This window comes from Vicugna pacos, chromosome 11 (assembly GCF_048564905.1).
Source record: "Vicugna pacos chromosome 11, VicPac4, whole genome shotgun sequence".
NCBI classification, from domain to species: domain Eukaryota; kingdom Metazoa; phylum Chordata; class Mammalia; order Artiodactyla; family Camelidae; genus Vicugna; species Vicugna pacos.
In genome coordinates this window covers 92,234,888-92,262,412 of record NC_132997.1, presented here as the reverse complement: position 1 = coordinate 92,262,412, position 27,525 = coordinate 92,234,888, and the positions used below count along the sequence as shown (strand labels likewise).

The following is a 27,525-nucleotide window of genomic DNA, read 5'->3' as shown; positions in this document are numbered from 1 at the left end:
GGATATGGTACCCATGAGCCCTCAGAAAACCACAGTGACCTACCCCCCAAGCTTGGCACTCAGGCACCTTTATTTTCACCGTGTTTGGCGGAAGCCTACTTGTGAGGTTATTCATCTCATTTCCTTCTAGATTCAGTGACCCCAACAGCCCTAGACATACTAAGGCTGCGGGTCTAAGCTGCAACTCCATTTCAGACTCATATGCTCTGAGGGGCTGACTGTTCATTCTGGAAGGTTCTCCACCTTTGGCCCCAAGCTCAACACCTAGAATGGCTACACTCGAGCTGGCTTTGGGCCGGCTCCCCACCCTGGCTGCAGACCGGTATGAAACTCCTTCATCCCTGTATGACCTTTGTGTGCTGAACGGCCAACATCACATCTCCAGGTGGGAGTTTTTATTATGTTTTACAACCATGAAAACACAGGACGGAGGCTGTGACAACAAACCTTTCAGACAGAGGAATCGACCAAGCCGCACCCACCCACCCTTACAGCCCCCTTCCACACGTCTCTCAGAGAATGTTCCTGGGTCCTTCCTTCGCAAATTCAGGAGGGTTGAAAGTAGACATTTAAAGTAGCAGGAACACCGTTGGCAAAATGGAAGCGGAAGATAACTTTGAGAAAGAACTGATGAGAAACACACTACAGAAAACCTCTTCTCTGGTGTTACAAGGTCGGGGTGGAAGAGCGTGCCCTGGGCTCAGCGTCCATTCTCCCGAGGTCCGGGTCATACGGGACCCTCGGTGACCCCCTCCAGGGGCAGGCTGGGGGCGCTGTCGGCTGGGGGCCTCTCGTCTTTCTTCAGCGAGGTCGGGACTCGGAGACTGACATAGGGTTTGTGACAAGCTGTGTTGGCCAGAGGAGGGTAGTGCTGTCTGTAGCAGATGTAGGCAAAAATGAGGCCAATGACTCCGCCAACAAAAGAATCTAGGAGGAAAGAGCAAAACCAGGAGAAATGCCTTACGATTTGTTCAAATGTGGCCAGTTATGTTTTCCAGAAAGCATTTTTCCTACCGGTTCCAATGACTGGCTTGCTTGTTGGACCCCCTGAAAGACCAAAGGGAAGAGAGACCGCACTGGAGGTATAAATCTTGGTGCCCTCTGCAAACTCTTATCATTTCTAGAACTTAAACACTCCTTTTAAGTGTGTACTTGATTCTCCCTTCTCTATAAAATGTGCATCTGAGCATGACACAAACTCAGATTTGCATTCTTGATTTTGAAAATCAGTTCTAAATTCTGGAAGAAGAACTCCAGCCATCTCTAGGGGATCTAAATGCCCTCAGGGGCTGTGATTTCTTTTTCTTTCACGAGTTCCCGCTGGAGTCCTGCAATCTTGCCTGTGCACCACAGAAACCCTGCAGGCACGCCGGTCTCTGCCCCGCAGTAAGTGACTTCCCGGGGATGAAATGAAGCTTCTGAGTCACAAAGGGAATAAAACATTTTATGACACAGTAGGATTGGCTGACTCAGCAGACCTGGTGGGAGGGGCCAATCCCTCCAACAAACCACAGGTTTCATCGCGTGAGGAGGGCAGACAAGGCGGGGGAGGGTGTCTGCAGGCCAAACAGGCCCCTCTCCACAGTGTGGCCCCTTGCATTCAAAGAGGGCATTCAGCTGGTGCCCAACAGAGACCCCATGAAAGCAGCCCACCCCAAAACCCCTCATTTTGTGTGTGTGTGCATGTGTGCACACGTGCCCTTTAAACAGTGTCTATGGGTTATTCTTGCCAAAACGATGCCAAGGCAATGGGAACCCTCCCTGACAAAAGCAACTTGGAACCCTCACAAGGCCCCTGCCAGGCTGAGCGGTCATTCTTCATTTGAGGGTTTCCACGTTCATCTTCATAATCTTGTTGAATTGCCCACATTTGCTATGGGCCGTAGCCTCAGCCCATTTTACAGAAGAAATTCAGGCTCAGAGAGGCCCACAGAGCTCTCCACAGCCACACCCCTTGTCAGTGACGCAGCTGGACTTGAACCTTGGGGTCGACTCTGCACCCGCTCTGCTCCTTGGGCTGTGCTCACACCCTGCAGGTTCATTCCAGGCTTTCTGATACCCCAGCTTTCAGAACACAGCATGCACTTGGGGTTCAGGTGAGGAGCAATGGCTTTGCTTATTAACTAATCAGCGCCCAAGATGGTACATTTCCAGACACTTCCCAGTACGCAACACACTAAAAACAGATCTCGTGTAAGTTACAAGCTGACTCTTCTGGGTCTCCTGCAAGGGAGTCTGGGGTGGTCATCAAGGAAATTTATCTTCCAAGAAAACAAACTGTTCAACACTGAGATTTCTTCATTCCAGGTATCAGTCCTTTCGTTATATAGGTATCCTGGCTCCCTCTAGAATAACCGGGATCATTTTTGAGGAAGGGGGACAATATTTTGGTATTTTATTACCTTTTGAAGAATTGCTTCTACCTTCAGCATTTTTCCTAGACTAACAGCAAAATGTTTAATAGTTCTGTAATAAATAGCTTTAAGCTCTTTTAAATAAATTTGGCAATTTAGTACATGTAATTTTATTTGTAAATAGCTGCCAAGCAGGTAAGGAACATAGGCATTTCTGTGACGGCAGCATGAAACCCACTGTGTGCAGACCGAGTGCCCAGCCACCGCTCTGGAGCCTGGAGTGGGGACAAGCAGCTAGTGATGGTTCTTCAAGGGTAAATAGATAAGGTTATCCTCCCAATCAACATCCTTCCCGTTGCTCTTAGGGACTTGACTTCAAGGCCACACACCTAGTCCTGTCGAACCCCACAGCCATCTCCAGCCCCCAGCTCTACAGCAGCCACTGTCTTCCCTTCTATTCCTCCACAAAGCTTGCTTCTACAGCCTTCTTCTACAAATGCTGCTCCAATCCTGGGCATCCCTTCCCTTCATCCCCTCGCCTATTCAATTTCTACTCATCCTGCGGAACTCAACTTGACATCCTTGTGCAACGATGCCTCACCCGACTTCCAGACTAGGCCAGGTCTCCCCGGTACACACTTTCATTATCCCCCGTGGGATCAGAAAGGCAAATAATGCCGAACTGTGTGATTATTAATGTTTAACGTGGGACTTAACCCCACGGAGGTACGGGCTGTGTCTGTCTCATTGGCTGTTGACTCTTCAACACCTGGAAGAGCACTCTGCTCTCCTCGCGCAGAATTAAGCTGGTGGAGGGAAGCGGATGAATAAATATGAGAACAGTAATCGGGGGCTAGATTCCTGCCCCTGTCCTGTGGTGTCCTGTGTGGGCCTCGTGCCCCTCTCTGGGCGTCGGTTACCCCATCAGGAACATTTAAGAGCACGGAACAAGTCCACGGCAGCTACAGGCCTTCCCACATAAGTGTTCTAGGAATTTGATTTCCAGGGTCAGCCTACAGAGACCAGCTTTCAGATCGCCTGGAAACTGCACCAAGGCATATTCAGAAAGTGGGTCATATCTTTGGGATAAAACATCACTTAGAAACAAAAGCCATTGTAACTGGTCAAAGAGAAAGACTGAGTCATTGTGGCTACTTCTCTCCGTAGGAGCTCAACATGGTGAGACCGTGTGGCCGCCACCAGCAGAAAGGCAGACAAAACACATTAGTGGCCGCTCAGCCCTGGTGAGTAGCCACCAAGGTAGGAGGGGCAGGGAGGACCATCTGAGAGACAGCAGAGTAACCCAGGGGCCCATCCTGCTCCCAGTACAGGCACCTGGGGCCATGGTAAGGTACACAGCACCTACCCTCAACCCTGAGCCAAGAATCCTCCAAGATGAAGGGTCCTCAGAAAAGACCCTGCAGCCCCCACCAGGGCAAGTGTCTGCACTTCTGAGCCTCAGTTCCCCAGCTCCCAAACGGAGATCTCAAAATCCACGCCACTGAGTTGCGACAAGGATTCAATGAGATCTGCTTCTAAAGATTATGTCCCAGGGCGTGCCACAAAATAAGACCGTCAAGCACAGTGTTTGAGAAATAGCGCCATTGCTGTTCTTCTGTTCCTCTCCGGAACTACTGGGGACTTTCTAATCCTTCCGCATCCTTCTCTTCACATAGCAACTCAGCAGTCTAGACTTCTCAGCTCTTTTGCGTGGCCAAACCTTCACAGCATTTTAAATAAACATCTCATGAACTTAAAAAAAAATGAGTCACCCAAGACATTAAAAAAGTAACATGTACTATGACTTCCTGAGCGGGGCCATGAGGCATTATTACTGTGATTAGAGCGAGTCCCTCAAACTGAGCGGCTCTTCCCACGGCCGGTGGCCCGCAGCCTGTGACGTGCGCCAGGGCTTTTCTAGTTCAAAGTCTTAGACTCACACTGTAGTTTTGTTTTCCCAATGACCCCAGAGAAGAGCCCCATGGGGCATTATTTTTATTGAAATCTGAAATGATCCAGGACATCTGCATTTGAGCCACTGACGACTGAACAGACCAAACCGCAAAACCTACAAATAATGCCATTTGACTTTCTATTTTCTGTGACAAGGCATTTTATTAGGTGCATCATTGACCAAAAGACATCAAATCATTCCAAGTACATGTTCCCCAGGCTTCCTGATGCAGCTGCAAGGGAGAGACTGGTGACTGCTGCCAACACTGTTTTCCCATTTAATGGAATGAGTAAAAAGTGGTACCGTAGGTGCCGCCAGAGTTATCAGAAGCAGCCAGGACAATGAGAGGTCTAGCGAAGGCGCCTCTTCAGCAGAGTCATTCGGGGCTTTGTTTATTACAAAGGTGCTGAACAAGATTTAAAAAATGACTTACTTTATGACCGAGAATGTCATCAAGTGCCTCATGTGGACGACTGTCACTTGAATGAAATCACATTCACATCCTGCAGAGTGTGTGCTGGCAGGAAGGCTGGCAGGGGACAAGGTGGTCTTTATTAGGGAAAAAACTACTTGGGACTGACTTCATCCCAAATATGGCAGCGTGGGACCGAAGGGTTCCCACAGGGGAATATGTGGATCTCAGTGTCCCCAAGTACATAATGCCAGTCTCCCCACTCAGCACTGATGTCATTCACTTATCGCGTATATTGTACGGGGATCAGGCATCAGGAGTGAGGCCCGATATTAGGGCACGAGGCTGAACAAAACAGACATGCTCCCAGTCCTAGGGGGCAAGACAGACACTGAAGAGTGACAGCCTTCTCAGGGAGCTACAGCTGTGACACGCGCCATGAAGGAGAAGGCGGGTCTGTGAGGTCGGCCAGCCGAGTGGCCAGGCTTGTCTGGACCGGGGGGTTTCGCTGAGACAAGCCCCACAGGCCAGCCCTGTAGGACAGGCAGGTGTGAACCAAGGGGACTGGGACGTGGAGGCAGGGAGGGCAGCACAATTGTCCAGGCAGAGGATGGAAGGGGCGTGGCAAATTCAAGAACTGGGAAGCCCATCTTCTACCAGTGAAGTGGTGTCTTTGTAATTCTACAGGACATTAATTGACCGAGTTTCTGGTGTGGGTGGGAGAAGAAGGTTCTCCACATCCCCTGAGGGCTCTGTTGCACCCTCAGCCTGGACCAGGCGCCCCACTGGCTCTCTGGGCTGCCGTAGGTGCACCCTTCTCAGCCCCTACTTACCAAGGGGGGCGCTGACTCCCTCTTAGCTGCCTCACTCACCTGCGTTTCCCCAGAGCCCCACAGCTATTATTTAGTAAATGTTCGGTGAACTGAGATGCACTGAAGAACAGACACCACCAGCCACAAAATTTCCATGAGAGGGGAAATTCAGAGGGAAAGAGAGGAGATTCATGGCTGCCAGAGCCTGGGGGAATGGGGTATGACAATTTTCTGCAATTAGATAGTGGTGATGGTTGCACAACTCTGATTATACTAAAAACCATTGAACTGTTCACTTCAAAGCAAAGAATTTATGAATTATGAGTTATAAATTATACCTCAATGAAGCTATTCAAAAAGGAGGGTTAAAACCAACACCAGATGGGCTCCAGTGGTAGTGGAAAGAGGGCTAGACTTTAAATCAGGCAGCCTAGATTTGAATCCTTACCTGTAAAGGGTGCATAGCCCCACCACCTTCTCATGAGGTCAGAGGACAGGAAAGGATCCCACAGAGTCTGGTAGACTGAAGTGCCAGTACCTACCAGCCCTGCTGTCCTGCTCTGGCACAATCAAGCAGAAAGGCTTCTGAAGATGTGCTGTCAAGTCCCTGAGAGGAACACATCCCTCCCTGTCACCATGGCAACATCCAGCATCACTGAGCTGGTTTGACTTGGGACCTTGGATGCCTTGGGCTCTTATGGGGCCAAGATCCTAGGGTAGGTAAATACCAGCTCCAGAAAACTCAACCACCCTACACGATTGTTTCTGTTCTTTTTATTCTACTACTAATGAAGCTTCCTGTTTTTGTGACTTTGAGTTTCCATAAGGGAACTTATTTAGCATAAAGGATGCACCATCTACCCAGGACACTGTAAGCTGGAAGGGCAGCGCCACGTCTGTCCACCTCACTACGGTGCCTCCATCAGAGAATGTGTCTGGCACACAAGTACAAGAGACATGATGAATGAATGAATGAATGAATGAACATTTAAAGTTTAATTTGCTTTGTTCATTTATAAAGAGAAAGAACTTTCAAAGAATAAGAGTAATTTTAGTAAAACCCATATATAGAAAAAATAATAGTAAGAAAGAAATATGATTTTGTCAAAATCATTCATTCATTCCACACTTATTTGTTGAACACTGTTATGTATAATGAATGTCGCCCCTTTCCCCAAAGATATGCTGAAGCCCTAACCCCCAGAACCTCAGAATGGGACCTTATTTGGAGTCAGAGTCTATACAGAGATAATCAAGTTAAAATGAGATCATTAGTTTCGGCTGTAAACTAACATGACTGGTGTCCGTGTGGAAGGGGGAAATTGGGACACAGAGACGGACACATACAGAGAGAAGACAACGTGAAGAAACAGAAGGAGAGTACCACGAGACGATGGAGGCAGAGCTTGGCATTACACTTCCATAAACCAAGGAACATCTGAGGCCAATGAAGCCAGAAGAGGCAAGGAAGAATCCTTTCCTTCCAGGTATCAGAGGGAGTGTGGTCTGGCTGACCCCTTGATTTTGGACTTCTGGCCTCCAGAAATATGAGGTGATTTCTATTCCTCTAAGCCACTCAGTTTGTGGATGTTTGTTTCAGCCACCCTAGGAAACTGACACATGTACCTACTATGTGCCATGCCAACAAAAGAGACACAAATCCCTGCCCACGAGGAGATTTTATTCTAGTGCCGAGTACAGCAAACTACGTGAACTGTTCACTTACGTATTGTCTACACGTATAGCTGCTTTCACATCTCGAGAGTGTGGGGATGGGCTGCAATTTCAACAGGGGGGTCATCACAAGGTGTCCTCACCTGAGCTAAGTAAGATAAGGAGCGGGGAAGGAAGCAAGTCACATCCACATCTGAGAGAAGAGCATTCCAGACACAGGAAGAGCCAGTGCAAAGGCCCTGAGGTGGGAAGGCGCTGGCATGAACAAGGAGGGGCAGTGGAGATACTATCCGAGAGGCAGGACCTGAGGGACCAGGTCTCATAGCCAGTTCAGGACCTGGGCTTTGATGCTGGCTGCTGCGGGGAGTCACTGGGGGTTTTAGCAGAGGAGTGGCACCACACGGGACACAGCCTTAAAGGCTCATTCTGGCTGCAGTGTGAGAGGAAAAAGGGGGAAGGAGGGAGACTGGCAGTGAGGCTTCGGCAATAATCCAGGGAACAGGTGATGGTGGTTTGGACTAGAGCAGGAAGAGGAAGTTGGATTCTGGAAATATTTGAAGGTAGAGCCAATAGGAGAAACCATAGAAAACCACAGAAAGCAGAGAGGAGAAGAAGTCCCTGGAGTGAAATGAAGCAAGGTTGTCAGTGAGACTGGGGAGCAGCCAACGCCCATCTTCCCTGGGGGCTAAGCCACAGGGAAAGGCCAGGGTAGAGGGCAGAGGGCAGAGGGTGGCGAGCCTGGCTGAGAAAGCCTCTCTTGAGGCCCCAAAGCTCCCAGTCCAGAGGGTTCTGATGGAGGGGGTGACCTGGGGCTGCAGACGGCTCCAGCCCTCCCACAGGGATGCCCTGGGGATGAAGGCAGAGATGGGCGGCCTCACAGGCAGTCAAGGCTCAGAGGTTCCCAGACCCCGAGCAGCACTTGGCAGCAGACGATACACGTGAATGCAGAGCCCAGCACACCGGGCAGCCGACCGTGAAGGGAAGGCGAGGGGAGGCCAGTTCACTCAGGACAGAGGCTATCAGAGGGAGAACCTTAGTATTTTTGTTCTGTGTAAGGCTGGTGAGCTTCTGGTGGGAACAATAATGTAGTTCTAAGGGCTTCTTTTCAGTCACTTCGTTTAGAAAATCTAGAAATTGCTTCTGATGGCCTCAGGGAGGCCTGGTGAACAGCGTGTGCCGCTGAACTGGCTGTGTGCTTGGGGGTAGGGAGCTGAGTCAGGAAGAGGCGGGGAGGGAGCAGCCTCTGCCTGGCTTTTCAGTGTGGCTCATGGAAAGTCAGACGCAGTGCCCCCGTCCCTAACCACCCCACCTGCAGGGTTGACAATCTCCTGGAGCCTGAAAACTAAATTCCTTTCCCGTCACAGCCCCTTCGCAGCCCAGTCAGGGGAACCAGGACGGAGTGGTGCCATCTTGAACATTTCAGCCCAGCCAAACACGGCGTCTGTGACTGGGACGGGTGCTTCCCAGCCTCCCGCTGGGTGGAAACAAACAACCTGCTTCCTCCCTAGAGACCCATTTTTCTGGATAACAGTCAGAGGGAGATGCTCTTTCTTATGATGAAACACTACATAAGGCACCCGGGGCTGCTTAAAATGACCTATCATTAGAGAAACCAGTGTTGGTTAGAAGTTTACCCATAAGTCGGTCATATAAGGAAAGCCTGGGTCCAGATACAGGGATCTGAGGGCAGAGGGAGCTCGTTATCTCATCCCTTCATGGAGACAACAACACGCTGCTGCTACTTCCAGCTCTAACTCGCCACTGACGGAAACCATAAACACACGAGACTATGAATCAAGGCAGAAGAGGGTTCATGAGATGCTCTGCTCTTTCTGCGCATTTTCTCTAGAGATGTTCTCCCCAGCGGGGAATTCCACAAGTTTTAATACTGAAAACATATAGTTTATCACGAAGGTAAGCGTCTTTGTGAAGCGCTGGCTTTGCAGTTGGCATCACCCATGGAACTCTCTAGCTTCCGTCTGACCCGAAAGCCAGCATGTCACAAAGACGTGGAGAACCTCAGCCACACACAGGTGTATTATGCACCCAGAGGTGTTTATTTCTGAAGAAATCCTGCCAAATGCTTCACTGCCCCTCCAGACCGTAGCCTGTGCCCTTCATTTTCCTCACTTAATCAAACGACAGACTTGTGTATTTGGAGTGGAATTCAGAAAGCAGAAAAGACCAGAAGGGTGTCGACTACAGGAAACCACCATGACACTGAACAGGGCAAGGCATCTGAGATTATGGGCTATTTACTGGATATGATTATGTAATCGAGTAATTAGATATACTTCCACATTGGGCACAGTTGCTTAAATCAAAACTGAAATGGAGTCATAAAAATCTCATAATACCAATGTTGTTAGCTAAAGTCTATAATGAGAGGGACTTGGGTTTCGCTGCTGCCTCTGGGGCTCCACGTGAATTCTCATTATGATGGATGGTCCCTGCCCACGGTCACCGGGCAGCTCAGTCCACCAAAGAAAACCAACAAGTCATTCATCTCCGACAGACATCCTGCCTCGCCACCTATACAGCAGTCCAAGGTCTCGCCATCCGTCCCCTTCTCCAAGCTGGAAACCTTGGCAGCCTCCTTGATGACTCCCTTGATAACTGAGTATTGAATGAGCAAAATTTTACACTCATTGAACATTGCTGCTTAACATGTAATGAGTGGAATAAAGATGGGGCTGAGTGTGGCATAGGTCAGGGTTCCTCAACCTCAACATTTGAGGCTGCATAAGTCTTCATTGTGGGGGAGGTGCTACCTGGTACATTGTAGGATGTTAATAGCATCCCTGGCCTCTAACTCACTAGATGCCAGTGGCAATCAGACTGATGAAAACCAAAAAGATGTCTCCAGGCATTACTGAATTCCCCTGGGAGGTTCAGTTGCCCCTACTGGGACCACTGGTACACACAGTGACAGATGGCCTCATCAAGAGGAATTTGGGTTAAAGTGCCGCCTGACTCAGAGCCCATTAGAGGATCCAAGGAAAGGCACCTTCCTCTCCTGGCTGACCCCGGGGCACAAACTGAGCTGATGCTGGCACAGCTGAATGGGTACTTGGGCCACATCTGTGACCTGTTCCAACTGATGCACATTCAGTCTGGGCCACAGGAGTCTACCATGATGTGATTTTGGTTTGCCCTCCAAGTACGGCCCTACACGTCACTGAACATACATTCTCTTTCTCTGCTTTCCCCACCGGCCCACAGAACATTCATATCCTCCCTCCACTGCTCCAAGTTCCTTTCTGTGCCACTTGCACAGGATGGGGCTGAAGTCCCGTTGCCAGCGGGCCTTGAATGCACGCGCTGCATCGTAACCCCGAAGCCAACAACTGTGAACCTTCATTCTTCCACGATGCACCAGCCACAGCTCAGTGATGAGCTACAAAACTGGCTGGCACCAAGAGTATTTAAGCGAGGCCAACCTCAGGTCTTAGTTTTCAGGACAAGATCAACACACAAAGGTTCTTACTCTCTTCCAAGATAAAGCCAAAATCTCTTCAACTCTGAAACCCTTAATGCTTTCTCAGATCCAAAGTGGCCGAAGCAAAGTGGAAACCAGGGATCCATTACTTACAAACAGACCATGTTCCAAAGCATGTCCGCCTCTCAGTCAGTGGTTTGGGAAACACAACACATCGTTCTTTACAAATGATGCATGAAGCAACAATACCGGTTTGCAGTTGCGCGATACGTTTTCATTTACAAAGTCCACTCAGATCCGTTATTTCATTCAGTCTGTGAAAGAGCTCTGGGAAATACTGGGGGATTATTGTTCCCATGTTCAGAAGAAGAAAGTACAGTTTGCAAGGGATATGTGAGAAGCAGCCCATAAAATGCCATCCAGCACATAACAGCCCTCCTGGGGAAGTGCTCTAAGCACACAGGCAACTGAGTCTTCTCGAAAATACTCCTAGCTCCAAGGGTGCGGTGGGTATCCACGCCCTTGTGGTCCTGGCTCAGCAGTTCCCTCCCTGCAATTCCCCCCTCTCATGAAATAGCTTCAGATTATCCAGAACTTCAACCAAATCACTGGATGGAGCAGAGAACAAGGGAGGGCTCAGGGTCCGGCCTGATGGGCCTCTACTACCCCCCCCCCATCAGGCGGGCCTCAAGACCCCATCAGTGCTTGCTGCCGCCACCTGTCCAGACCATGCATCAGCCCTCTTTCCCCTGTACCCTTCACCCACCCCCACGCTGAGGCTGCTGCTAAAGGCTCATGACACCCAGAGTGTGAGTTCCAGGATGGCAGAGGGTGGAGTTGAAGCCAGGGAAGGAACAGGAGATGCTGAGGAAGTGCTGGGAGGAGCAGGAGGCTCCAGGAGAAGATGGGGAGAGAGCGCCCCCAGCTAGGAGTCCCTCTTGCCTCTGGCCTCAACTGTTGCCTCACTACCACTGGACCAAACATCAGGAAAGAGGTGAGAAGAGGGTGGTCCCACAGGCAGCTGGCTGCAGAGACAGAGAACGGGGAGGAGGGGAGTGGTGCCTGGTGACAGCAGAAGGGCAGGAGAGGAAGAGGAGATGCAGCCACAGACCAGCTGAGGAAGGCCTTTCGTCCTGGGAAGCAGGATTTAGGCACATTTAGCTCAGGGTGTTTGCTGAGAGCTCTCCACGATGCTTCCCAGACTTCATCAGAATGAGCGGATTGACTTGTTAACAATTCAGAGTCCTGCCCACTGCTCTAGACCTGCCCCCAAGGGTCCAGCTCCTAGCTTCGATTGGCCTGACCAAGGTGGTCTGAGGATCTACTTTTGAGAAACACAACCCTAGGCCCTGCGCTCCCAGAGGCCACATGCCCTGTGGACATAGCCTCTGTCTCTGCTCCCTTTTTGCTGTGGCAGGTTCAGGCAGGCTGTGAGCTGCAGAGGAACACGGCATGGTTTAGTTTTATTCCAGGAACAAGCCCCTCACTTGCTTGCGTCATCCTGACTTCGCACAGATACATACAGGTGAGCTTCACTCCAGCCCTGCAGTGGCTGCTGGCATCCATTCCTGGGCCGGACATCTCCTTTGGAAGAGCATCCGTGGTGAGAAACATGTCTTTGTGGGATGGATGTGAGATGTGAAAGGAGCCAACAACCACTTGGCACCAAGTCTGAGGATGGAGGCAAGGGACCCAGCAGGGAAGTCTTATCAGAGTCTACGACAGAGGGCCCGCCATCCTGGCAGGACGGAGTGGTCCCCTTGGGCATGTCCAGCAAGAGCAGTGTGAAGGTCAGCGCTCACCTGAACAGGTATATTTTCTTTCACATTGTGTCTGCTCTGTCATTTCAGCCTACTCCGGTTTCTCACAGGGGGCACTCCGTTCTCCCCAAATAGGTGCATGTCTCCCCTTCCCTGCAGGAGAGTGGCAGACGGTGTGAGGACCAGGTGGCCCCCGGGCAGGAACTCACCTTGCCAGTGATGCTTGTAGTCGCACATGCGGGACAGGGCGATCATCATGGCGCAGTACAGGGGCAGGATGGCAGCACAGAGCCGCCAGCTCTTCCCCCGCCCGCTCTCAGTGAAGCAGTGCAGCTTGCCAGCCAAGTAGAACGTTGTGAAGCCAAGGCCTGAAAAGGCAACTGCAGAAGAGAAACCGCAGGTGTTACCCTAGCAGGTGGTAAGCGACAGGGACAACGGGCATCCTGAACATCCTGTCTGCCGTCCTGCACACCCCCAGGGGCCAAGGCCACTTTGGCACCAGGCACCATCCAGACAATCTGTCCTCTCACTAGAACCACGCTGGGATGAATCTTTCCACAATGAGAACGACCTTCCAGGCTTACATGAGATCAAAATCTATACTATTTCTTTCATTCACTCATTCATTCATTCAAACAGTGATTTAATGGGTATGTACTCTGTGCTGGACAGGCACAGTTCTAGGTTGAAGGGAATAAAAAGATGCATCAGAGGCTGTCTCTGGTCTCAAGGGACTCACGGTCGGTTTGAAGGACATGGCCAAGCTAATAGTTTTACTACAATGTGTTGCATTCTATGTGTTGAGTTCTTTTCTAAGAAAAAAAAGGGCACGTGGAACAAATGACTGTGACGGTGACTTCGATTTCAAGGGTTGGGGAAAGTACGTGATTTTTGGCGTGGAGACACTCACTAAGGTGGGACCAGCAAATGCTGTGGAGGAATGAGTTTAACAGAAAAGCCAGTGATGCTCCTGGAGAATGTCATTCTAAGTGAAGTAAGCCAGAAAGAGAAAGAAAAATGCCATATGATTTCACTGATATGTGGAATCTAAAAAACAAAAACAAAAACAAACAAACAAACAAAAACAAAGCATAAATACAGGACAGAAATAGACTCACAGACAGAGAATACAGACTTGTGGTTACCAGGGGGGTGAAGGGGGAAGGGATAGACTGGGATTTCAAAATTGTAGAATAGATAAACAAGATTACACTGTATAGCACAGGGAAATATACACAAAATGTTATGATAACTCACAGAGAAAAAAATGTGACAATGAGTGTGTATATGTCCATGAATGACTGAAAAATTGTGCTGAACACTAGAATTTGACACAACATTGTAAAATGATTATAAATCAATAAAAAATGTTTAAAAAAAAGAAAAAAAAAAGAAAAGCCAGTGATGACAAATTCCTTATTCTCTCTTAGAAATGATGGTTATTAATTTTTAGAATTGCAAAGACAACTCATGGCTGTGCTTAAATCCATTGTCAAAAGTATGGAGTCCCGTGTAGTGTGTAAACCACAAGCTTTTCATTGTCAGGTTTAAAACATACTTGAACTCGGTGAGATTTAAGGTGGGTCTTCTGCGGGCTTAGAACAACGGTCCTCAACCCTGGCCACACACGGAGTCACCTTTAAAACCTAGGAAGTTTTCAGAAATACTGGTAGTCAGGTCTCATTGTCAGCTTTCTGCTTGCACCGGTCTGGAGTGGACCCTGGTGGTGTGTGTGTGTGTGTGTGTGCATGTGTGTGTGTGTACTCCCCAGGTGATTCTAACACAGCCAGGAGCAAGTTTAAATGCTTTTGTTGAAGGCAGGGGCTACAGTTCCCACCTTCTCTGGCTTCCAACCTATTCGAAACTTTCCTCTTGATGAGAACACAATCCTGACGGGCAGAGCTCCTGGGTAACCAGCCCACACAGTGATTTGGTGGAATGGGTCTAATGCCAGGAATCCAAGGACTTTAAGAGACTGACTGAGCCTCATCCTGAGCAGCAGCCTGGGAATCAGCGAGCTTGTCACACACACAGAACCTCAGGTCCGCCCTGGACCCACTGAGTTAGAACCCGCATTTCACAAGATCCACAATGAGATGTGTGCATCCTGAAGTTCGAGGAGGCCTGGCCTAAACACATTCATCCTCTTTATATGACACCCCTGACAGTCCATCTTCAGGAAATAATACAAAACTATGGGGAAATCTAGAACATACCCTGCTCAGAGCTCTTTACAATTATGGGAAAATGTAAATACAGGGGCACAGAGAAGCACACTGGGATATTTCCATTCAATGGATTATGATGCAGCCATGGAAATTATCCTGATTCTGTAGCACTACAGACAACAGTTAGGACACACAACGTTAAGTAAAAAAGCAGGATGCTAAACTGCAGGTTCAACATAATCATGGTTGTAGCGTATGGACATGAGTAACTGCAACTTCCTAAGTTATCACTGATAATGATGTGTCTTCTTGAATGGGATTCCTCCCAGAATCAACACAGGCTTATGCCAAAGTAGAACTTTCTCAGCAATCAAATTAAACAAGGCAGCAGAGTACTTTATGTTTTTGTTTTTAAACAGAAAATTAAGCCAGGGTTATCTCAGGAATAAGAATGAAGCACTTAAACATTTCTGAATAATGATTAGCACTCAAATAAACAGCAAAACAGTGCCAGAATATACTGAACATTCTGTTTAGAGTACAGCTATGAGCAGAACTGCATTGCCCAGGCCTGTTCCAGATGGTTTGCTGTGATGAAGGGTATTGAATGACTTACAGGGTGTACGGGCCGCCATCCTAGCAAGCACAACGGGTCTTAAGTTCCCATCCTCGTCCACTTTGCTCTGTTCCTTCTCTTCCTTTACACTCTGCCCCGAGGTAGTGGGGTGGGAGGGGGAGGCTGGACAGTTGGCTCTGGTGGGAACTAGCCTCATTCTGAGCTCTTACTAGAAAAGTAATGGACTTCGTTCAAATCTGCCAGCTTAGCAAGTCTACCCACCTAATTACTGCTACTTCATTTTGTAAAAGGGACTTGAGCATCCATGGATTTTGGTATCTGTCGGGGTCCTGGAACCAAACCCCAAGGACACTGAGGGACAATTCTACACTGAATGTGGGGAGCATAAAAGATCAGCCCTGGGGCTTTGGAGGGTTGTGGATTTCCAAGATTTGAATCAGAAGAGAGGCAGCCCTGAGTATCGCCAAGTTGTCACCTCTTGGGAAAACATGAAAGAAAAAAAAAACGGTCAATGAGCACAGGGTAGATGTTGAGCAGGAATTTGTATGTGTTCTCATAAAAAATGATTTGGAGACTTTAAAATAGATCATTCCCCGCTCAATAGCCCTGAGCCTCTAGGCACTCTCAAGAGATGGACAAGGGAAGGGGAAAACTTCCAAGGTCAAGAGCTGGGGCAGGTGGTTCGAAGCCAGACACTCGGCCACCACCCAGTCACCTCTTTGCCCCCAGGAGCTCAGATCTGGCCAGCCTTGGCACTGGGGGCTGTGGCTCTTTCTGTGGAGAGCAGGTAAAACTGTCTCTCCCCCAGAGAAGGACCCATGCTGCAGGCCCCCCCAAAACGGTGAGGTGTCTACTTCTTTGAAAGGGAGGAGGGTTCAAAGGTATTTTTAAAGGCTGAGCTCAACAGCTGAGATCCTGTGGACATCCAGATGCAGCCCATGTCCTTTGACACCTTCTACCGGGCCTTCAGGCAGTATTTTTAAAGCAGCTCTGTGCACCTTACCTCTCTAGCTGACGTGACAGACTCCAGCTCTACACTAAACCTTACGCGTGTCACTTCCTCACTGATATAGTTATTGACCCAGCGTAATGTCCTTTGGCAAGGGGCTTCTGAGAGGCACTTCCTTCTGGCTCAGGAACCACATCCCAGGCACGGGCGGCTCAGGTGCTTTGCCAAAATTCTTGCTTTTCCAAATACTATCTGGATAAGAAATACGCTCTAGCAAACCATCCTGACATCACAGGCTCCCATGGTTTTCCTGCCACCTCCTCCTGTGAGGCCGGGGGTTTGGGACCCAGGTGTAATCTCCTGTGAGCCTTCCAGCTCTGAGATCCTGGCACTTAGCAAGGCTGAGATTCAAGTTCAACTGGGAGGAGAAGAAAACAGAAAGGGTTTTAAAGGAATGCTTTCCAACTCTGGCCAAACAACACCCTCTTCTCTTCTCAAAAAGGGGCTGTAAAACCTCCTAGGCTAGTGAGGGACAAGCGAGACGATGTTCATTCCAAGTGACTGTCTTTCCCCTTAAAGGTGCTCCTGCTTCCAGCACGGTCAGAAAATAAAACCGAGAAGTGAGCTTCCAAAGGTGAAGGCAGAGCACTGGACGTTTGAAAGATGAGGATTATAGAACAGGATAAATGCATCCATATTTGACTAACATTATGAACAACAGAACTATGGTTAGAACAGTCCCAAGCCAGTGGGGTGAGAGGAAGCTGATGGTCTATCACTCCTGGGGGCTCTGAATGTGCTTATTTGCTCTCCAGGGTTTAGAAGACACACACACACACACACACACACACACACACACACACACAGATAAAAGAGGGTGGCTTCCCGACCCTGTTTCGGGCACTTTCTGTGCTCACTTGGCTGCCATCAATGACAGTCGAGAAGCAAAGCATCACGATACAAATTTCTGGTCCAGGTGGCGATGCCAGGCACGCCACATCAACAGGGCTACCTGCCTGCCCGGTGATTCTGAAAGGGAATCACTGATTCTTCTCTTCGGCTACGCAAATGAATTGCCACACGTTTACAACCTCCCCTTTGCAAAGAAAGGTCTATTTACTGAGCCAGCTTACGTGAAAGAATGTGGATTTGCCTTTTCCTCCCCAGTTGACTTTTAAAACAAGTGGAAGAGGTCTGGACCCCAACAACTGCAAGAAATAAGAAAATTAGCACCAAAAAAAAAAAAAAAAGCTTTAAAAACAGATGAGAGAAAATCAGGGCAATAAACCTGACTTTTCGTGTTGCATTTCTTCACTCTTGCTAATAGATTTCTCCAAACCGATTTTTCCTGGCACCACAAATGGAATTGTGTTCTAATGAGGTCATCGGTAACAATTTTTCATTCTATGATGCTCAGAGAGTTAGTATTTTCTTCTCCTCTCTTGGAGGTAGTTAAATTAACTACCAGGTAGTTGAATAAACCCTGATGCTGAAGGGTGTTTTGAGGAGGATGCCAGTGCATCTGCATCAGACCATCCAAAACCAAGGACGTGGAAGGAGCACACCTGGTCGGTACCTGCAGACCCCTTATAAGCAGGAGAGTGCTGTTGGGAGTCAGAGATCTGAGTTCCCATCTTGGCTTTGCCATTACCTGAATACATGATCTTTCTGGGCCTCAGTTTTCTCTGTAAAATAAGAGGCTGAACCACAAGGGGCCACCACATCATGCACGAGGGGGAGCCAGGCAGATGGGGATATGTGAGTAAAGTAGTTGGATGCTACAGTCAACTTTTTTTTTTTTTTTGCAACAGGAAACCTTCCTGGGCTATCTTCTATTACTCCACTATTGCTAGACACTCAGATCCAAGAAATATTTCATTTTCAGAAAAAAAAAATCAACAATTCATTTGTGATGATAAATGGCAACAAATACCTGGCCTCGCCAGTGGGAGACATCTGATCTGGGAGTGGTAAGGACCGGGGCAAACTGGGGAACATTTGCCTATTTAAAGATTCAGCCCTGCCTCTGCTGAGCTGGTGTTTGCCACGTGGAAATGTGGGCTCCGTGTCTGTTTCCAGAGGTTTTGATCTTCTGACAAAAGAGGGAACCCCTGATATTTATGAGAAAGGTCTCCATCTTTCAAATATTAACAACTGATCAAACATTAATACAGTACCGACAAATGGAAGTCATCCGTGTGCCAGTTAGGCTGGGTCTGCAGGCTGCCAGTTTGAGAGCTCACTTAAGTCCTGCCTTCCGGTGCTAACGGTCCACTGCTTAAATGACCCCAAAGCCTGAACCAAAAATTACGTATGTCAATCCATCCCTCCTCTCCACAACAGAGCGAAGAAGCACTTCATAAGTTTGGGGTGATTTTGTTTAAACCAACAGCAACAAGAAGTTAAGTTACATAGGGGACTTGGGGATTACATAATCCATTCAGCAGCAGGGGGTACTGGGTGCTGTTGAAGAAAGCAGACTTTTGAGGCAACCAGAACCCATGTGGATTCAGTTCTGCCACTTTCTCCCATGGGCGCTCACCTCTGGGGGCCTCAGTTTCCACATCGGTACAATACGGTTACTAGTACTCAACTCACAAAGTCATCTTTAGGATGAGTTCATGAGGAATCGTAACATGCTTAGCGTACTCGCTTGGCATGCAATCACCCTCCTAACACTGTGCCCAGCCCGGCTCTGCAAAGTTCCATTCTCGAACAAAAGCCTTCACAAGGTCCACTCTTGCAGGCTACAGCTCTTCAGCCGTATAACCGCATGCTTGCTTAGAGAGAATTCCAGAGCCGATTCTCAGCCTCTTACAATTCTGCAGCCCTTGAGGCTCTCAGCAGATGTAAAAGGATGTTAGCTGGTGAACTGAGCAAGCTGAAAGCCTCAGTGAGAGGAGCCAGTGGAGCTACTGCTCCCATCCCACTGTGCAGACGCCTGACGCTCTCAGACGAGAGGGTCAGCCAGCCAGGGGGCCATGCTCAGCTCAGGCTGTGTGACCCCATCATAGAGCTTTTCTCCCGGGGTTCATTCCTCAGAAACGAGTTTCACTGTGTTGAAACCTATTTTCATGTCCCTGTGGCCCGAAATCCCTTAAGAGGACCAGTTTCTCATTCAGAGTTTCAGTTTCATAGTTTCTCAATTCATAGCTCATTCTAGCCGAGATGCTTGCTCTCTTTTCTTCTTTATGACAAGCTATATTCATTAATATTCTAAGTCCCTGATTAAGAGATTTCACTTACAAAAAAAGATGAAAAGACTGCCACAAATCTTGAGAGCATGTGGGTCCACAGTGCATCTACAGCAGAAACCATTCAACCTAACAGGAAAGCCACTTATTCCTCATGAAATGACCAGCAGAAGATCATTGGCATCTGATTTAGTTTGGTAACTAAACCAGAGTTACAATTTCAAGGTGAAATTCTAATAAAAGTTACGGAATAGACTGTGATTTTTTTTTTTTTAATCTCTCCTTCTCTCTAATCCAGCAGTGATGAGATGGTTTGGCTCTGATGTAGGAGACAAAAAGTCTATCTTTGCTGGAACAAAGAGAATTCTCAGAATCCCTATAAATCTCCTGAATCTCACACCAGTGACTCCTTTGGGACTCCTTTCTTTCCATTTTTTTAGGATGGAGGAAGGGAGGATAATAGGTGCATTTATTTATTTAATGGAGGTACTGGGGATCGAACCCAGGACCTCATGCATGCTAGGCATGCACTCTACCACTGAGCTATACCCTCCCCCCTTGGAATTTCTTTTAAAAACAAGAGTTCATCACAATCAATGTAACTCAACAACCTCAAAAATTATCGATTAATTCAACTAGATAATTTAAGGGAAAGGATTTGGGTCCTGATTTATCTTAATTAGTATCTACACACAATTCCTTCTCTTTGCATGTGTGTAGCTAGGTAGACAGAGGTCCCACTACTCTGTAAACTCTACAGGGTAAGATGTACACTGTCTTCTTCACTCCTGTATTTGCAGCATCCTACACACTGATGGCACATAGTAGGTCCTCATAAACACATGTTGAATGAAACAAGGCCCAGTGGCATGTCGCTGCCATCCATTCCTTCATCCGTTTTCTCAACTCCTGCTTACTAACGGCCTCTTGGAGCCAGGGACCTTGCTGGGCCCCAGGGATAAGAAGACAAGGAAAGCTCCATGGAGGAAATAAGAGTGGAGTCTGAGGACAGACAAAGGAAAGGGGGGGGGTATAAGACAAAACCTCAGTTATTCGGAATCCAGGGGCTTAAGTTCATTCATCCCTGCAGTTGAGCTGCCTGTGAGTCTAGGCATGGTCAGAGTGGCCACCCGCCAAGGTAGAATTACTTACTCGAGTACCACCACCAGCCTTCAAATTTAACAAGAACCGTTGTGCTGGTGAGAAGCTGAAAGCCAGCGGCTGGGACAAAGGAGATTGGGTGGGTCCTCAGCACCCTGGGTAAGGCAGGTGAAGCCAACACCCCTTGACGGCCTGATTCAGAGGGATGGAGAGAATCATTTTGGCCCATGGAAGGAGGCCAGGTAGCAAGCAGACTTGGTGGATACAACCCTAGAGATGTAAAATGAATTGAGACCCGACCGCTCATCAGAGGTGGAGCGAGGCCTGAGCACAGGTGAGAAGTACTCTCGCTGCACAGCCGGATGGACCTGGGTAGGCGTCCTGACCCCCCACCTCATACCTGTGTGACCTAGGACAAGGTGCTTAACTTCTGAACCTCAGGCTTTCATTAGCTGGTTCCACTTCATCCCCAGAACAACACAGTGACATAGATATTAGGCCCATTTTATCGATAAGAAATGGAGGCTCAGATAGGTCAAATTATCTACCAAAAGTTAATGCAGCCCACAAGAAACTGTGAACTATTTCTAAATAGAGCGAAAAAAAAATCATAGATTTTCTTAGCATAATTGCAGTTATAGCACTGCTAATTGCCTATTTGTTTTCATACCCCCTATAAGCATGTGATTATCAGGGACACTACTGAAGCCCTAGGACCCAGCAATCCGCCTAGCAAGAGAAGTCACCGACACACAGTGACTGAATGAACATGTAAACAGTAGAGACAATTTACTCCTTTCACAAACATAACTTAACTGTTGAGTACTCCAGCAACAGGCCAAGATCCTTGGAGACAGAAAGACATATATAGCCATGAAAGGTCATGTCCTTCATCCCCTGTTTCTGGGCAGGGTGATACTTAAGCTACCAGAGCCAGCTGAGATTTCCATCTCATGACGGAAACGATCGTGCAGCCTTGTTTGGGAAGGAGCAGTGGGGAAAAGGAAAAGGAACCAAAAAGCTCATAATTATTCCAAAAGCAAATGTCAGAGGCAGGAAATGCAAACAGAGAAAAGCAGACAGCAAACTCTTTGCATAACCCCAATTTGCATCTCCAAAGAGGATTTTGTTCTGAAAAAAAAAAAGAACAAACTCAGGCACAATGCACAAAAAGTGCAGAGGAAGCATGAGTGGTAGGGAAGAAACTGACTTTGGGGGAAGAAGGTGAGGGTCCTTTTGGCAACCCTGGAGGCACCTCTCCTGGGAAGGAGTGAAGCACCAGCAGAGGAGGATTAAGGATTTTTAAATGACAGAAGCCACTTTGGCTCCCCCCATCCACCCTACACTGCTTGATGAAAAATTCTTATTAGGAATCATAAATGTTCTCCCTTACCCTAGAGTGAGCTAAGAACAGTCACCAGGATGGGATGTGGTTTTGCATACCAGAACATCCCAATCTAACAGAAGCTCTTAATCCCCAGGACAACTTTTGCATTTTTCAGTCTTGATTATACACCAAAATGACCTGAAACATAAATATTAGAGTAAGACTTCAAAAGGGAGAAATCACCTTTTTCCATAACACTGCTAGGGGAGCTGATAAAAGCATAGGCAGGATTCAGATAAAGATAACATTTTAATGGAAAATAATTTTATTTTACCTCCGATGGCCTTAGCAGAACGTACATTTGATGGTGAGATTTGAATCGTAATGTACACATTTGAGAAACAACTGAAAAAGAAGTAGCCATTAATTTGCCCAGGGTGTTCCTCCGCTTAGCCCCTCCATGGGGTGCACGGCTTCCCTGGGACCTGGGACTGCCACAGCCCAGCTGTCTGCTGAGGAAGTGGCCACAACTGAATCTGCCTTTTGTGAAATACTGTATGAGTTCTCAGGGGAAAAACAACCCTGCTAACTTGCACCTAGCAGCCTTGATGGGGACTTGCAGCCCCCAAAGGAAGGGGATGTGTGAAATAATAGAAACTATATATATTTGTCTCTGCCCATGATTCCCAGCATAAAGCTCCTTAAGTCCCTGTAAATTCCTAAGTGATAAGAGAACAAGAAACATCTTTTGTTCTATTGAGGAGACTCTGGGTGGGCTCGCGGAGTAGGGCTGGTCACCAGAAAGGCCAAGCGTGATTAGAAGCTTGGAATTTTCATCCATCATTCGCCAGAGAGGGGAGAGGGGCTGGAAACACAGTTATCGATGGATTAGACCTATGTGATGAAGCCTCCAAAATCGCAAAAGTACAGGATTCAGAGAGTTTCCAGATTGGTGAACATATCCACATACCGGGAGGGTGACCCAGACTCCATGAGGGCTGAATCTCCTGTGCTCAGGACCTTCCCAGACCTCATCTTATGTATCTTTTTACCTGGATGTTCCTCTGTATCCTTATCCTATCCCTTAACAGACTGGGAAATGTTAGTAGGAAGAGAGGAGAAACACAAGAGGAAGACTGGGCTTTTCTACCCAGAACGTAAACAGGCTGGGTGTTAGGAAGATCCACCACCCCCTGACCATCAGGGCAGTCTGTGATGGGTGCTGACCACACGGCCCAATCAAATCTGCCCAATATTGTATGGATGGAAAAGGGGAAGGCCAACCAACTTCACAGTTCTGTCCTAAGCCAGGCTAGGCCAGTGTTCTGGTTACTGAGGAAAACTGCACACCTGCCAAGTCACAGGACTGAAGCCTCAGCGACTGGGTGGCTGACGTGGCAGCTTCCAAAGCTTCCACGACATCCTGGTTTTTCTGGCAACAAACTTCCATCACCAAAGACCATCCAGGTTCATCCTTCACTTACACTGACCATGATCAGGGAACTGACCATGATCAGGACAAGAGCCTCATTTACTTGATGGACCCAACAGTCTCCCCTGTTACTTCAAAAAAGGTTTGCTTTATGTTTCTATGGGAATTGTAGATTTTTTTTTAAGTTAGGAAAGCCATTTAAATTTTGGAAAGCAAATATGTGGCATTTAATCTCCTGAGATCTTGGCAGCACTGCTAATTGATCAAGGGACTCTTCATCGAGAAGCCAGCTTTGGACTCAGAGTCTTCCTCAAGACAGTGTCCAAGTAGCGACTTGCCCCACACAACAAGGTGAAATCTACCTTGGCTTCTTTGAAATCATATCATTCAGGGCAGCACAAAATAGAGCAAAAAAAAAAAAAAAAAGAACTCTCCTAGGTTGTTAGAAGATCTGGGTTCCCGGTCAGAGTGGTGTCCCTCCCATTGCTCCACCGTGATGTCCACCAAATGGGGGACAATGACCTCACCCAGCTCTCAAAAGACAGGGTATTTGTGAAAGCACTTTGTAAACAGAAATTCGACATACACATGAAAGGTGTCGCTACTAAAGCTGAGGAAACAGGTAACTAGAAATACTGAAGCTGGTCTCGAGCCCAGATCTGACTGTTTCTAAGCCCAAGTTTAATCCTCTTTCCCAATACAGAAATACTTAGTAATTTCCAAACCCAAAATTTTATTTCCAGCAATGTGGCAGACTATATATCCTAACAGAAGTAATTAAATGTTGGATGAAATATGAAACAAGCAAACAAGCTTTTAAACATATAAACACTGAGTTGACACTAAGAGAAGAATTAATGAAAGCAAGGTTTCCCAAAATGAAAAGAAAGCAAGAGGCTAAGATGCAAGGAAACAGCAAAGCAAGACTGTGCCCTGAGTGTATCCGTAGACCTTAAACCTCACTTTGATGTCTTGATGGGATGCAGGGGTGAAAAGACAAAGTCTCAGGCCTATCCAAGGTGGAGAACACAACAGAAGACCCTGAATAAACCTTAGATCCTAAAGCCTTCAGAGTAAGGAAAAAAGGAAGCCTCCTTTTCAGAAGGAAATAAGAGGGAAGCTTGGCTGTCCCCATCTTTCTGCTGTGTGGAGAGATTTCACAAATACAGGATGACTCTTGTGGGTTTTGCTGTCCAGTTCGTATTTCTCTTATGGTCCCCCAAAAACCTTAAGTGGAAAATTAATTTTGGAAGGTCCTGGAGTAGGGGGTGCTCTGTGGAGGAATTCATCATCAGTCAAGACATAAAAATACTTCCCCAAATAAAGTCCTAGGAAAAGTTAAAAACCCACAGTAAGAAAACTCAAAACACAAAAGATTTCAGGGCATATATAGGAAAAACAGATTCACAACAATGTTAGATATTATAAGGCACAGAATAGAAAATAATTATTTGCACTATGTTTAAGGAAATTACAGGTAAGCATGAAAATTAGGACAAAGAAGAAGCATTATAAAAAAAAATGAAGCAGATTTTTTAAAGAACCAAATAGAATTTCTATAAATAAAAAATGAGGATTAAACTTAAAATGGATAAATTAAATAATAAATAGATTAAATAAGTAGATTAAATAGCAGGTGAGACAAAGCTGAACAGAGAATTAGTAAGCTGGAAGACAGTTTCAAAATTTTTCCAGAATACAGTTAGAAGAGAGATAAAAAATATGAAGAGAGATTAAGTGACAAAGACAATATGGTGAGAAAGTCCAACAAACATCTAATTGGTCCTAAATTAGAAGAAAAGATAATTGAGAGAATGGGGAGGAAGCAATATTCAGATAGATAATGGCTGAGGATATCTCAGCATGTTGAAAGCCATAAACCTGAGATTTAGAAAGCCCAGTGAATCTCATATATCCAGAGGGAACTTTAACTCAAAAAGACACAGGCACCCCAATGTTCAGAGCAGCACTATTTATAATAGGTAAGACATGGAAACAATCTAAATGTCCACCAATATATGACTAGATAAAAAGTTGTGGTATATTTATACAATGGACTACTACTCAGCCATAAAAAATAAAATAATGTCATCTGCAACAACATGGATGGACCTGGGGATTGTAATTCTAGGTGAAGTAGCCAGAAAGAGAAAGAAAAATACCACATAATATCACTTATATGTGGAATCTTAAAACAAGGGTAAATGAACTTATTTTCAAAACAGAAACAGACTCACAGACATAGAAAACAAACTTATGGTTACCGGGGGGAAGGGGGTGGGAAAGGATAAATTGGGAGTTCGACATTTGCAGATACTAACTACATAAAATAGATAAACAACAAGTTTCTACTGTATAGCACAGGGAACTATATTCAATATCTTACAGTAACCTATGATGAAAAAGAATATGAAAATGAATATATGTAGGTATATGTATGACTGAACTATTATGCTGTACACCAGAAACTGACACAACATTGTAAACTGACTATACTTCAATTAAAATTGAATTAAAAAATAAAGGTTACATGGAATTAAAAAAAAAAAGCCCAGTGAATCCCATAAAAGTTACATAAAAGGAAACCCACACCAAGACACACAGTAATAAAACTTTATGACACACACACACAAAAAGCAAGTGCTAAAAGTATTCAGAAAAGAAGAACAGAACATCAACAAAGGAGCAGCAGTAAGACAACTGGCTTCAAATACGCCAAAAACTCAAAGCCAGAAAGCAGTTAGATGATACCTTCAAAGTTCAGAGAGATAGTAACTGTCAAATCAGAATTCCATATTTAGTAAAGCTATCTTCCAAGAATGAGGCCAAGTAAGAAAATTTAGAAAAATCAAAAACAGAGCATTTACCACAAAAACGGTATCAAAGGAGGAAATTTAAAGGATATATTTTTGGCAGAAACTGGAAAGGCTGAGATGGAAAAGGAAATGGTATGTATATAATTAAACTATGCAAGGTTGGTGGTTTTGTTGGGAAAGAGAGGGGAAGAAAAAGGCTAGAACAAAACACCAAAGAAAACCACAAGATATATTAGAATGCATTTATCAGAGCTAAAGCATTTAAAATCTTTATGTTGCTCAGGGGAAAAAAAAAAAGAAAAGAAAAACATTAATTAACATGAAATTTTGTTAACTATGTGTGTTAATCAAGAGTCTTGGTAGAACTTCTAAACAGAAGGAGTAAAATAATGGAATCAGAAGATGAAAATATCACAAGAAGGAAGGAGAAGACAGCACACAATGAATAACGTAAGTAAGTTCTAATATATGAGTCGTAACAATAACTATAATTGAAATTAGCTCCCCAGATAAAAGTGGAAAAAACACACAGATAAAACATAGAGCAAAAACAGTCATAGGACAGAAAAACATATGAGACGCAAATATTAACCAGTAGAAAGTCAGTCTCACTATTAAAGTCAGATGTTCTTTATAGTAAAAAACAGTATTAGAAATAAAGATGGTCATGGACTTAATAATAAAGGAAGTAGAATATATAATAGGAAGTATGATAATTCTAAACGATCTTTACATATCACCTCAAACTATATGTATCAAAAATGGACAAAATTACAAAGACCACAGAACTATGATTCCTACTATAAGTGTGGAATTTTTAATGTACATTTTAATAAATTAAGTATAAATTAATATTAACATGTTGATTAATTTTATAAATTAAGCATTAATTAATTAATAATAAACAGAAAATTTAGACAGGGTATTTAAGATTTGAACAGCCCGATTAACAAGCTTAGTTCAATGGACATGTATATAACTTTATGGTCAGCATCTTAAAATTTTACATTCTTTTTAAGCCATATGGAACATTTATGAAAACTGACCATATGTTAAGCTAGCCTCGAGATCAAAGGATTGCTAATTTTTACAGATCACATTATCTGAACACAATGTAATTAAACCATGAATAATTTTAAAAATATAACAAGAAAAATATCATATGTTCAGGATTTCTTAAAAAAAAAGAAAATCTCTTATAAACAATTTATAAGTCACAGAAGAAAAATCAAAATTAGAAAATTTTGAGAAGTAAATTTAATAAAAACAATCTACACTAAAACTTACAGAATGTATCTAAAGCAACATTTACAGGGAAATCTATAGCCTAAATTGCTTAAGTTAGAAAAAGAAGAAAGGCTAGCATTATTAGGCGATGCACTTAAGTTGTAAGTTCAAAAAAGAACTGAATAAATTTAAAGTTGACAGAGGGAAATAATAAAGGTAACAGCAGAAATAATGAAAAGAAAAGCAAGCACACAGCACAGAGGCTCACAGCAAAAGCTTCCTCACTGACAAGACTAACAGATTAATCTCTGTCAAAATCAACAAGAAAA

General features: G+C 45.8%; 1 protein-coding gene and 1 non-coding gene across 13 annotated transcripts in view; both read right to left on the bottom strand.

Annotated features, from left to right (window-relative positions):
* Window positions 1-380: 380 nt before the first annotated feature.
* PLPP4 (phospholipid phosphatase 4) overlaps window positions 381-27,525 on the bottom strand; it is a 291,237-nt gene continuing 264,092 nt past the window's right edge. For 8 of the 12 annotated variants that reach the window (XM_072972002.1, XM_072972006.1, XM_072972001.1 and 5 more), the window contains 3 exons: window positions 17,233-17,307; window positions 12,615-12,785; window positions 381-927 (listed from right to left, as the gene is read on the bottom strand). In XM_072972002.1, coding sequence (XP_072828103.1) covers window positions 728-927; window positions 12,615-12,785; window positions 17,233-17,307 — 446 coding nt within the window. In that variant the 3' untranslated portion in view covers window positions 381-727. The remainder of the gene's footprint in view (window positions 928-12,614; window positions 12,786-17,232; window positions 17,308-27,525) is intronic. The other 4 variants (XM_031682530.2, XM_072972004.1, XM_072972010.1 and 1 more) reach the window with 1 other exon arrangement.
* TRNAA-AGC (transfer RNA alanine (anticodon AGC)) lies at window positions 19,775-19,847 on the bottom strand. Its single transcript has one exon. It is a non-coding gene; the product is annotated as a tRNA-Ala (tRNA).